Source organism: Populus euphratica, unplaced genomic scaffold, assembly GCF_000495115.2.
Source record: "Populus euphratica unplaced genomic scaffold, PopEup_1.0 scaffold1.1, whole genome shotgun sequence".
In the NCBI taxonomy this organism is placed as follows: Eukaryota; Viridiplantae; Streptophyta; class Magnoliopsida; order Malpighiales; family Salicaceae; genus Populus; species Populus euphratica.
In genome coordinates this window covers 4,706,713-4,717,151 of record NW_011499845.1, presented here as the reverse complement: position 1 = coordinate 4,717,151, position 10,439 = coordinate 4,706,713, and the positions used below count along the sequence as shown (strand labels likewise).

Here is a 10,439-nt window from a genome sequence, read left to right as displayed (position 1 = left end):
TCAATAATTATTTCTAAACAAGTCAAAATAATTTATACATAGTATATTTATTGAATATTCTTTAAATAAAAGACTTAAATCTTAAATCTTGAATCAATTTAAAAAAAGTTATGCTATACATAACCAAATCACGGTAACAAAGAGTTGCAACTAGGTGATCATACTACAAAGTCACAGATACAGTGAGTCTTGTTTGGCAGCGAATGTTGAGAAGCAGATCATGCTTGTTGTATCCCACAAACAAATGAATAAAATAATTAATGAATTGTGTCCATTTGAATGCTCTAAGCTGGAATTTACTTTGAAGGTTCTTATTAGCCAAAGGCACCATGCATTTTTTTAAAAATTACTGTACGGACACCATACGTGATTTGACATCACCAAACTCTGACTTAATATTAGTCATTAATGAATAAATAAATAGCTTTTTGGTTAACTTGTATCTAGAGTTCCGTTATATATATTGGGCTGGATTATTGGACTTTGAAAGCCCAATTGTATAGATCAGATCCCAATTAACTTCTATATAAAGCCCACTAATATTTGCTTAAGTGCACCTTCCTGGAAAGCCAGCAGCCCACAGCCCAGTTTGTGTCAATCTCTAAAGGCGACCGAGTTAAACCAACACAGAGAGAGTCAACTCATCCGATTTGGAAAATGAAACCACTAGCTCTTTCTCTCTCTCATCCTAAATTCTGGTCCAAATCTTGTCAAACAAAAGTACAAATCACCAAACCAGTTCCAACAGAACATCCCACATGATTTCACCACCAGTTTTAGCTTCAAAAACCTAACAAAATCCATCAAGGTAAGCCCCCTCCCTCTCTCTGTAACAGTGGACCAACGATATGCATAACACTTACATTAGCTCAACTTTGTTGTCCGTGGGAACAAAAGGGTCACTTTCATTTTCTTTCAATGACTACTCTAACTTATTAAACGAAAGATTTGAAAGAAACCCATTTTCATTACAATCTTGTTCTTCATCATGTAATAAATCTTCTTGTTGTTGTTGTTGTTCTTGTTCTGCATCATCATCATCATTTTCTACTACTAGTACTATACGTAGAGTGCCAATAAACCCAGGTTTGTTTTTTGGATTTAGACAATCTACTATTATTCAATGTCCGCCTTCTAGAAGGTTGATCTTGGGTGGGAGGGATAGGTATTATTACCGGTCTCCGGCTTATGGTCTTGATCATGGTTGTTATGAGGATTCTTGCTCTTTTAAGGAGAAGAAAGAGAGTGAGAGGGTTGTTAGGAGAAGGGTGGGTGGGTCTCGGGGGGTAAGGCTGCACGAAAGGCGATGTTTTAGTGGGATTGATGATGTGGAGGCCATAATTAGTTTGCTGAGTGAGGAAATGAGTGAAGAGTGTTTAGGTGATGGGGAGAGAAATCAGGGCCTGTCAAAGAGAGTGGGAATGGAGAAGAGAGGAAATTACAGTGGTGGAGATCACAAGGGGAGGAGGAGGAAGCATGTTGGGCGTAGTTCTTTGGAGAGTGATACGAAATGTAAATTTGGGTTAGCTAATGTTGAGTTGAGGAAGGAAGAGTTTACAAGGAAGGAAGGGAGTGAAGACAGGGGAGAAAAGAAAACAGTTTTAGAGGGGGAGAATTTCAGGGGAAAGAGAGGGAGCTCTAGTGTTTCATCATATTACTCACTTTCTTCTGCTGAAGATTTTGAGAGCGACATGGAAGCTCAGGATGAACATGTTGATTGTCTCAAAGAATCATCGCATGGATACAAGGAGGAGTTAAGAAGTGGAGAGGGTAGATTAGAGGGGCAAGTTGTAGAAGAGTTTAAGAGGCATAGAGATGGCACAGAGTGGAAGGGGGAGGTTTTGGAAGCAGGAACTAGTACAAGAAGGACTGGTGTTGAGTGGAATTTGAGGAAGAAATCTGAGAAGAAACTTTCTGAGATTGAAGAGACACGATCAGGAAGAGAATCCTTACAAATGCAATCAAGAATGGCAAGAACCACTGAAAGTGATTACAAGAATGTATCAGGTTCTCATAGGCAAATTGATGACGAGGAAGAGAAAAGCTTGGCAGTTAATTTGAAGAAAGGAACAAGAAAGCAATATGGTCAGATGGGTGATCATGTGAAAGAGCAATCTGAATTCAGAAGAAATGACCAGGAAATTACTAATAAACTGGAGAGCAGTGGAACAAATGTCGAAACAACTTCCCAATCCCAAAAGCGGTTCAGTGGTAGAGAAGAAAACCTGGTAGATGTGAATTTGGTTTGGGAAGGAAGGGATGAACGTTATGAAGAAGCAGGTGAAACTGCTGCAGAAAACAATATAAAAAGAAACACTCACCAACGCATCGACACATCAACCCTTGAGAATGTCAGAACTGAAAGAGTTTCAAATTGGCAGAGGCAATCCGAGCCTAGAATGAATATTCTGGAAGAAGATAGAGCTCTAGGGTCATTTTATGAGACAAATGAGCAACAATTCCAAATGGGCGGGAAGACAAGAAGAGAAGTTCAATCAAGGTGTTCACAACAGTTATCTAAAATATCAGAAGTTCATGACAGTAGTAGCAAAAACACTTTGATTTTACAATCAGAAACTAGAATTAAGAAGCAGGAGGGACGTGAGAGTGTTGTTTCTAGTTCAGGTACAGACACAAAAGAGCACCAGCCTCAAACAGATCAAAAAGCTCTTCAGGGAACTGAAACCAGAAAAGGATCTGGAGATGTCACCGATATCTCTCTGAATGTCACTGGTGCATCACTGGTCCATGCAAGTGATATGAAAACAGTCACCAATTTTGGTGGAACTTCTGGAAAGAGAATTGTTGATCAGGAAAGTGAATCAACATCAGCTGTGGAATCCATTCGAGAAACAAGAGAGAGGGCTGATAAAATTGAGGAAAATGTCACTCAATTCAAATCTAGAAATGAGGTTTGGAGGCCTACTTATGAATCAAGGCGCAATGAAAGAACCTCACAGGAGGCTGCCTTAGATTCTCAAGCATCTGCTAATATGGTTTCTCAATTGGGAATTCAACAAGTTGATGTGGGGGAGGGCAATCAAAGAACTTCACATGCAATAATGATGCCTCCCCCACCTCAATTGTTAGCTCGAGGTACAGCACGTGTTAATCCACCAAGTAAGAATGCAAACCAAGAGATTTCCAGAGGAACTTCAGGAAGGGGCACAAGTGCTCTATATATAATTTCTGGAGGGAGAACTCCAGTTTTCCAGCAGGAAACATATGGTAAAAATGAGAAAGATGAGATTTACAGGGAGCCTTCAAGTCTTATCTTAACTGGAGATGCTCTTGGTTCAACTCAACGTTTAGAGGAATCATCAATGCAGTTTGTTGGGGAGTTTGTTGAGAAGGCTAGGCATGAAGTATTGGCTTCTGAAATCCAAAAGGAGAAGACAGGTTCTGATACAAAGTTGGCATATGAAGCTGAGAAGCCGAGGCAAAAGAGTTCAGGTCAATATGATTCTGAAGACTTACAGTTTATGAGGCAGGACTCAAGGCAATCATCTGGGGGCTCCAGAGAGAAGGGTCCCTCAGATGAAATGTGGCATGTGACAGATCCATCTATTCAGGAGCCTACAGAGACAGAAGCACCAGCAGGTAGCACAGAAACTGAGAGTGGTGTTGTTAGGAGAACTGGAAGGTCCTTTTGGAACATCATTTCGAATATTGTAAGAATGCGCTGGGGTTCACATGCTGAAACTCCTAAATCAGCTTGGAGATCAGGTGGAAAGAGTTCGCCAAATGATTCTGTTACTAGTGAGGCATGGTTTTCTGGCCACGAACCTGGTGAAAACAGTGATGAGAACGTGAAAAGGGAAAGGGAAAGCATGCCTAAGGAAGCTGCCTCTTCTCACCAGCTGCAACCAACAAACACTTTTAGTCAAGATCAGGCAAAAGCATCTGACACATTTGTATCAAAGAACATAACAAGACAGCTTGACGTATACACTTCATCCCCGCCAATTATGTTAAAAAGCGAGTCCACATCAAAAGGCTTTTCCACACCTTCTGAAGAGGAGAATCTTGGCTGGAGTCAAGATGGGAACGATTTTCAAGTTGCTACATCTAGCACGGAAGTAGAGGAATCATCACTAGTTTTATTGCCTTCTACTAGCACAAGTGATCCCATTGTGGAAGAAAGTCCTGGTACTGCTAAAACTAATGTCTCTGTTAGTGGTTCAATGGAACGACCTGATAGTGAAATGTTAATTAGAGTATCAGGCTCTGAGGGGAAGGGTGTGGAGTCAAAACAAAGGAGGCTTCAGCGAAACAAGCAAGTTGAGAGAGACAGATTTGATGAATGGGAAGAGGCCTATTTACGTGAAAGTGAGCTGCGGAAAACTGATGAAATGTTTATGAGAGAAGCGCTGCTAGAAGCCAAGAAGGCTGCTGATTCTTGGGAGGTGCCTGTTGGGGCCGTGTTGGTGCATCATGGGAGGATTATTGCTCGTGGACACAACCTGTAAGTTGTATGCACTAGTGAATAAAACCTTATATTGTGCTGACTCTTTTTTGGGTTTTTTATGTGGAGATTTATATTTCAGAGTGGAGGAGTTACGAGACTCCACTGCCCATGCAGAAATGATTTGTATACGGGAAGCATCAAGCCAACTCCGGACATGGAGGCTTTCGGTACTTTCTCCATTTTTTGAGAACTTTATATATTCCCTTCGTTCTTGTTGAAATAGTCAACATCTTACGGAGACAATAATTGATAGTTAATGGATTCACTCTCAACTAGTTTTTATAGTTATCAAACCATTTTAACTTACTCATTGACGAGCTTTTACATATGAAAGGAACAGATAAAAAGGCATTCTTATCTATATCAATTGAAAGCCGAGTTTCAAAGTGCAAATCACTTCTCAAGGAACTGTCTCTAAGTTGGCTGATATGCACAGCAGGTGCTCAATGATGTTTAATGATTTGATTCGCAGGAGACTACACTTTATATAACACTTGAACCGTGTCCTATGTGTGCTGGAGCAATACTTCAAGCAAGAATAAAAACTCTTGTATGGGGAGCTCCCAATAAACTTCTTGGAGCTGATGGAAGCTGGATTAGGTAAGCACTTCTTCCATGAAGTCTCATTATAATGGGAGACTGGTCTTTTGTACAGCAATTATTATTTAAGGAAAAAATTCAAAGCCATTTTCTTTAAATTGTTCTTGTTAAATATCAGTAGTGCCATATTCATTCCATAAAAAAAAAAAAAATGCATTATTTGGTCCTTTCCTGCTGAGAGACCTGTTATTAAAGTGATCTGACCATACATTATGCACCCCAATGGGAAAAGTGTTCAAATTGCCTTGCCATTACAATGTACTAAGATTGAGATACATGTTACATGTGCCACGTTTTCTTCCTTGTGAATGGTTTCCCCGTTTCTGTATCAATGTCATCAATGCTAATAGCGCTCATAATGCGTATGTGGATCAAAACATGATTAATAGAGCACAAGCTTCGCCCTTACTAAAATCAGTCTTTTATTTCCTATTGCTTTTGCTATTTTTTTTTTAATTGGAAAGAAGATGATTAATTGGTTTCTATGGCCATTCTCCCAGTTTAACTGAAATGGCTGGTGATATTATATGAATTTTACTCGTTCCAGTTACCAAGCAAAGCATACAATCTGTGCTAGAATGGGATTTAGGGCCCAGAGACTTAGAACAAGCCACCATTCGCAAACCAGTTAGATTCAACTTTATTAGACCTTCAGCAGACTCAACCAAAAATCTTCACGTGTACAATTTTTGCAGGCTTTTTCCTGATGCGGGAGAAGAAAATGGCGCAGAACTATCTAACAAGCCAGCTGCTCCCGTCCATCCTTTCCATCCAAAGATGACAATTCGGCGAGGAATATTGGAATCTGAGTGTGCAGATGTAATGCAGCAGTTCTTCCAGCTTAGGAGAAGGAAAAAGGAGAAGAAAGAAGATTCCCCTCCTCAGCCTTCGTGTCTTCCCATAACAAATCCTCAATTGAAAATCCTTGATAAGATGCATGGTTTCTTCCATGCCATGTTCTGTTTGTAAGAGATGATAGAACACCGAGTCCTTGTACGTTAAATAAAACTCTGCTAAAAAACAGTAGTTTCTTGTCGATCAAATTGAATGGATTATTGACGTCTTTATGAGAATATGAAATCCACGAACTTCATATTGCCTTTGAAGGTGAAAAATACGACTTGGAATAAAACCTTGTAGATTGGAAAGATTGGAAATTACCCTAGTTTCCCTGATACATTGTTTCCTCGTGGGCCTGCAGTAGCAATTATCATGGAACGACTGTCACCATGGAAAACCACTGTAATCTCACGAGTTTTTATTTATTGTAACTGGAGCATCCAGTCGAAATTCTGAATTTGCGGGTTCTCTCTCTTTTTTTTCCTTTTTATTTTTTAATGGAAAAATGGGGGGTTCTTTGCCGAAGACTGGTGAATTTCACCAGGTTTGCAGCAAAACTATCTGTCCAAGATTTAGCCATAATTCATGGAAGTTGTTTGCTATTTGCGTCTGTCTGCGTCTGTCTGTTTGTTTATTTGTTTGAGATTATGTAACACGATTTAAAATATTTTTATTTAAAAATATATTAAAATAATATTTTTTATTTTTTTAAAAATTATTTTTAATATTAGCATATTAACAATTTGAAAATATATAAAAAAAAATTATTTTAAATAAAAGATTTTAATTTTTTTTTAAAACACGTTGCCAAAAGAAAAAGCTTACTTTTAGCCTTATTGTTAGATCCCCCACAGGGTTACTAGAATCTTGCAACAAGTAGCCTGAAGTCGTGGATTGTATACTGGATTATAATTTTACAAATTCTAACGGATAAAAGAATATGCAATGCCTTGAGAGAAATATCACCAGCAATTCTTGTCCTTAAACAGCAAGACGTCCTCAGCTGAGGGAAACAAAAAAGAAACCAGAAAAAGGCACCCTACCTTGCCCTCTTTCCTTGAACTGGACAGTGACTGCTTACCAATGTAAAGATTGTGTTAGGATCGACATCATGGTCCGTCCTATATAGGTGAAAGGTTAGCCAAGTTTGCCGTCTGCATCTCCTCCCTCTCATTTCCAACCCATCATTTTTCTAGACATTTCTGGCACAACAAATAAAAGATCGTGGTAATTACTTATGATCATAAAAACTCGTGATTCGTGATTCAAATTTCTGTTAGGTTCAAGATTCTATTGAAGCAAACACATATTACCTAATTACGAGGTCCCACCGTGAAGAAAAAGAAACTTCAGCCTTCCCTCTTTGTGCTAAGGTTCTTGATGAGTTCAAACTGCATAACAGATCGACTACACGAGTCTCTTTGGCTGCTGATTGATGCACTACCAAAAATCAAATACAGCACAACTATTGACAATCATATCAGCAGCAGCGTTACCAATATACCTAAAACTTGAAAGCAGTAAATCTTTCTACAGATTACTATATTTTTGGCCCCAAATCTGACTGATGCGACCAGCTAAATGCAGACCTGGCCGTGAAAGACATCATTCCCAATCATTGGAAGGGATGTAGCATTCAAATAAAGACTACATCTCCCCCTCTTAACATTCCACCAAACATTTATTAAAATTAAAAACCTATTTCCCACAACTCTATATAACATATTACTTCCTGTAACTTCTCATCACAACAAAATGGCTTTGGTGCTTTGGGCTCTCATCGTGACTTGTCTGAGTTTCCCATTAGCTATTACCAATGCCCAAACACCAGCAGCATCACCATCAACAACTTCACCCGCTACACCTGCACCTACAACCAATACGCCTCCACCTTCAACCACACCAGCACAATCACCAGTAAGTGCAATGACACTCCCACCTGCAACCACTCCTATATCACCACCGTCTCCTAAAGTAGCACCAGCTACCAGCCCAATAGTTCCACCTCCACAACCACTGCAAAGTCCTCCAACCGCAGCTCCAATACAAACACCAGCACTGCCACCATCACCTGCTACACCACCACCTTCTTTACCACCACCACAAGTGTCTCCAGCTCCAGCACCAGCCCCTGCAAAAGAGACACCAGCACCATCACCAGCTAAGGAAGTACCTGCACCTGCACCAGCACCAGCAACACCAGCACCATCACCAGCCACTCCATCACCAGCACCAGCCACTCCAGCACCAGCACCAGCTATTCCACCACCAGCCCCATCACCAGCTCCAGCTCCTCATAAGCACAAGAAGAAAAGAAAACACAAGCACAAGCACAAGAGGCATCATCATGCACCAGCTCCAACACCAAATCCCCCCAGCCCCCCAGCCCCACCTACAGTGACAACAGTATCTGAGGACACAGCTCCTGCACCATCCCCAAATCCAGTATGTTTTCAAACAATTTTTTTTTTCATTCTAAACCACTAACTGAATTCGCTAATATTTCCATTCCAGAAATGATAGAAATTTGTCTCAAATTGTTCTAAATTATGTAACCTGCCTTTTCTGACCTGCAGAATGGAGGAAATTCATTGTATCACCATGAAGGAAGGGCCGGAATGTTAACAAGGACTGTTTTAGCTATTGCCTATTTGCTGGTCGTTACAGGCTACAGTTTCTAGAAATGTTACCAAGCCATTAAATTATATTTATGATGGCAAGAGATTATTTTATATGTACAAACAAGACCAGTGTGAAATTCAGATTACAGGTATTATAAAGGCAAGCCAAGAAATTTACTTCATAGTTCTAAAAACAAGAAAACAGTAATAATACGAGGAGCATACGAAAATTTCCATGGACAAAAATGTTGTAACTCTTCAACATAAAAACACAAAAGCAATCAATTTCAGTTGCACAGTTTTGCATCAGAAACTGTTCTTCCCTGAAGAGTATCTATCATGTTCTAGGACAAATTAAGGTTCTGCAAACTTCCCAAAAAGCAAGTAAGAAGAAAATAGCACTCCTGAAAAAATTCTCTGGGCAGAAAGGAACTTGTGAATCAACCATGTTCAATCCCATGAACAAATAAATATAGTTATTTGGGAAACAACCTCATGCAAAATACTAAATAAGTTACCTGGCAAACACATATGCTCCAATTATTCCAACAGTTATTGAGAAACATCTTATGGATATTTAAGTTAATTTTTATTAAGAAAATTTTGAAAACATGTTGATCATTAATAACATTAACAACATTTCCTTATGGAAAAGTGATGGGCTTTTAATTTTCTTCTAGTGCTTCATATTACTTTTGAGGTTCTTTATATTTCTATTGACTCGTATCATTTCTTTAGGGAGCATTCAGTTTGAACATAAAACATAAATGGCTTGTTATTGGAAGTTTCAGATTATACTTTCCCAATAAAAAATCAATTCTGAATCCTCTTTTTTCCTTTTCCTTTTTAAGTCAAAAGGACAGTGCATTGCTGGCCTTTAATATAACAGGATAAATGCTTACTGGTAAGAAAGATATTGCAACAAATTGTCATTCTAACAGCCCATTAGAACAGATGAGTACATGCACAAAAACAAGTCCCTGTTCGTAGACTAAACGATTAGTGAGCCTCTGACACCTCTCGCCACATTGATTACAAGTAAATTGCACAAGCAAACTCCTTGGCAGTTTTATGTCAATGGCTGCACCCTCCTAAAAGAATATGAGGGGGAGAACAAAAACACAGCTAAGAAATTTCTGTTTCCTCTTCGTTTTTGGTTAAAGCATCAAACTAATGCAGATTACTTGTAAGTAAAATCGATTCCCTCTTAACATGAATTTACATGCAAGAAAATCAAGGAAGACAGAGAAACAGAAAATGGGTAATTCAACATCAAGACCACAGTTATTCATCAACTGAAAAAAAAAAAAACCAAATTTTGTTCCTAACTTAAACACAAATCTATCAAAACTAATAGCAACCAACACCTATATAGAGAACCAATTTTTTTTTTTTTAAATGAAGCTAAAATCAAATAACCAAAAACCACATACCTCATTCAAATCACTTGATCCTGCTTCTGGGTATATCTCAGAATTGCCATCCACTAACCCAGAAACCACAACTAACCAATGCGACAGTTTAGGTAATGCTGCTTTTGTTTTGAGACATTCTCAACCTGCCCAAAAAGGAAAGCAGACAAAAAACATGTAAGAGTTAAGATAGATTTGATTTTTAAGAGTTTAATAGTAGTAAAGTTCGAACATTTGGAGAGACTTTAGTAAGAGAGTGTGACCTGGCGTTTGTGTTGGAGAAACAAATGGGTCTGTAAAAAGTCAGGGCAGAGAAGTGAATTAATGTGTTTGAGTTTGAGATTTGATTTCAGACAAGTTATGGCGGGAGAGAAACTGCATTGCAAGGGGGTAGCAGCAGCCATGGCGGTTGATATCTTGAATTCTGATACGATGCTGAGCATGTGGTTTGTTTTTCTGTTTTTTATTTCAAAATATATTAAAATAATAACTTTTTAT

The 10,439-nt window shown here is 38.8% G+C and overlaps 2 protein-coding genes and 2 long non-coding RNA genes across 4 annotated transcripts; 2 read left to right on the top strand and 2 right to left on the bottom strand.

Moving 5' to 3' along the window:
• The first annotated feature begins 595 nt into the window (after positions 1–595).
• Positions 596–6,176, top strand: LOC105123125 (tRNA(adenine(34)) deaminase, chloroplastic-like). The gene is made up of 4 exons (XM_011022626.1): positions 596–4,465; positions 4,548–4,635; positions 4,941–5,068; positions 5,764–6,176. Exons 1-4 carry the CDS (start codon positions 849–851, stop codon positions 6,035–6,037), a joined length of 4,107 nt encoding a protein of 1,368 aa, XP_011020928.1. The 5' UTR covers positions 596–848; the 3' UTR covers positions 6,038–6,176.
• Positions 6,177–6,839: 663 nt separating this feature from the next.
• Positions 6,840–7,313, bottom strand: LOC105123110 (uncharacterized). The gene is made up of 2 exons (XR_841802.1): positions 7,222–7,313; positions 6,840–7,110 (listed from the first exon to the last, which is right to left on the bottom strand). It is a non-coding gene; the product is annotated as an uncharacterized LOC105123110 (long non-coding RNA).
• On the top strand, positions 7,245–8,693 carry LOC105123114 (lysine-rich arabinogalactan protein 19-like). Its single transcript, XM_011022614.1, has 2 exons — positions 7,245–8,353; positions 8,485–8,693. Exons 1-2 carry the CDS (start codon positions 7,664–7,666, stop codon positions 8,587–8,589), a joined length of 795 nt encoding a protein of 264 aa, XP_011020916.1. The 5' UTR covers positions 7,245–7,663; the 3' UTR covers positions 8,590–8,693.
• Positions 8,694–8,779: 86 nt separating this feature from the next.
• Positions 8,780–10,385, bottom strand: LOC105123106 (uncharacterized). Its single transcript, XR_841800.1, has 3 exons — positions 10,205–10,385; positions 9,963–10,087; positions 8,780–9,620 (listed from the first exon to the last, which is right to left on the bottom strand). It is a non-coding gene; the product is annotated as an uncharacterized LOC105123106 (long non-coding RNA).
• Between the last annotated feature and the right edge of the window lie 54 nt (positions 10,386–10,439).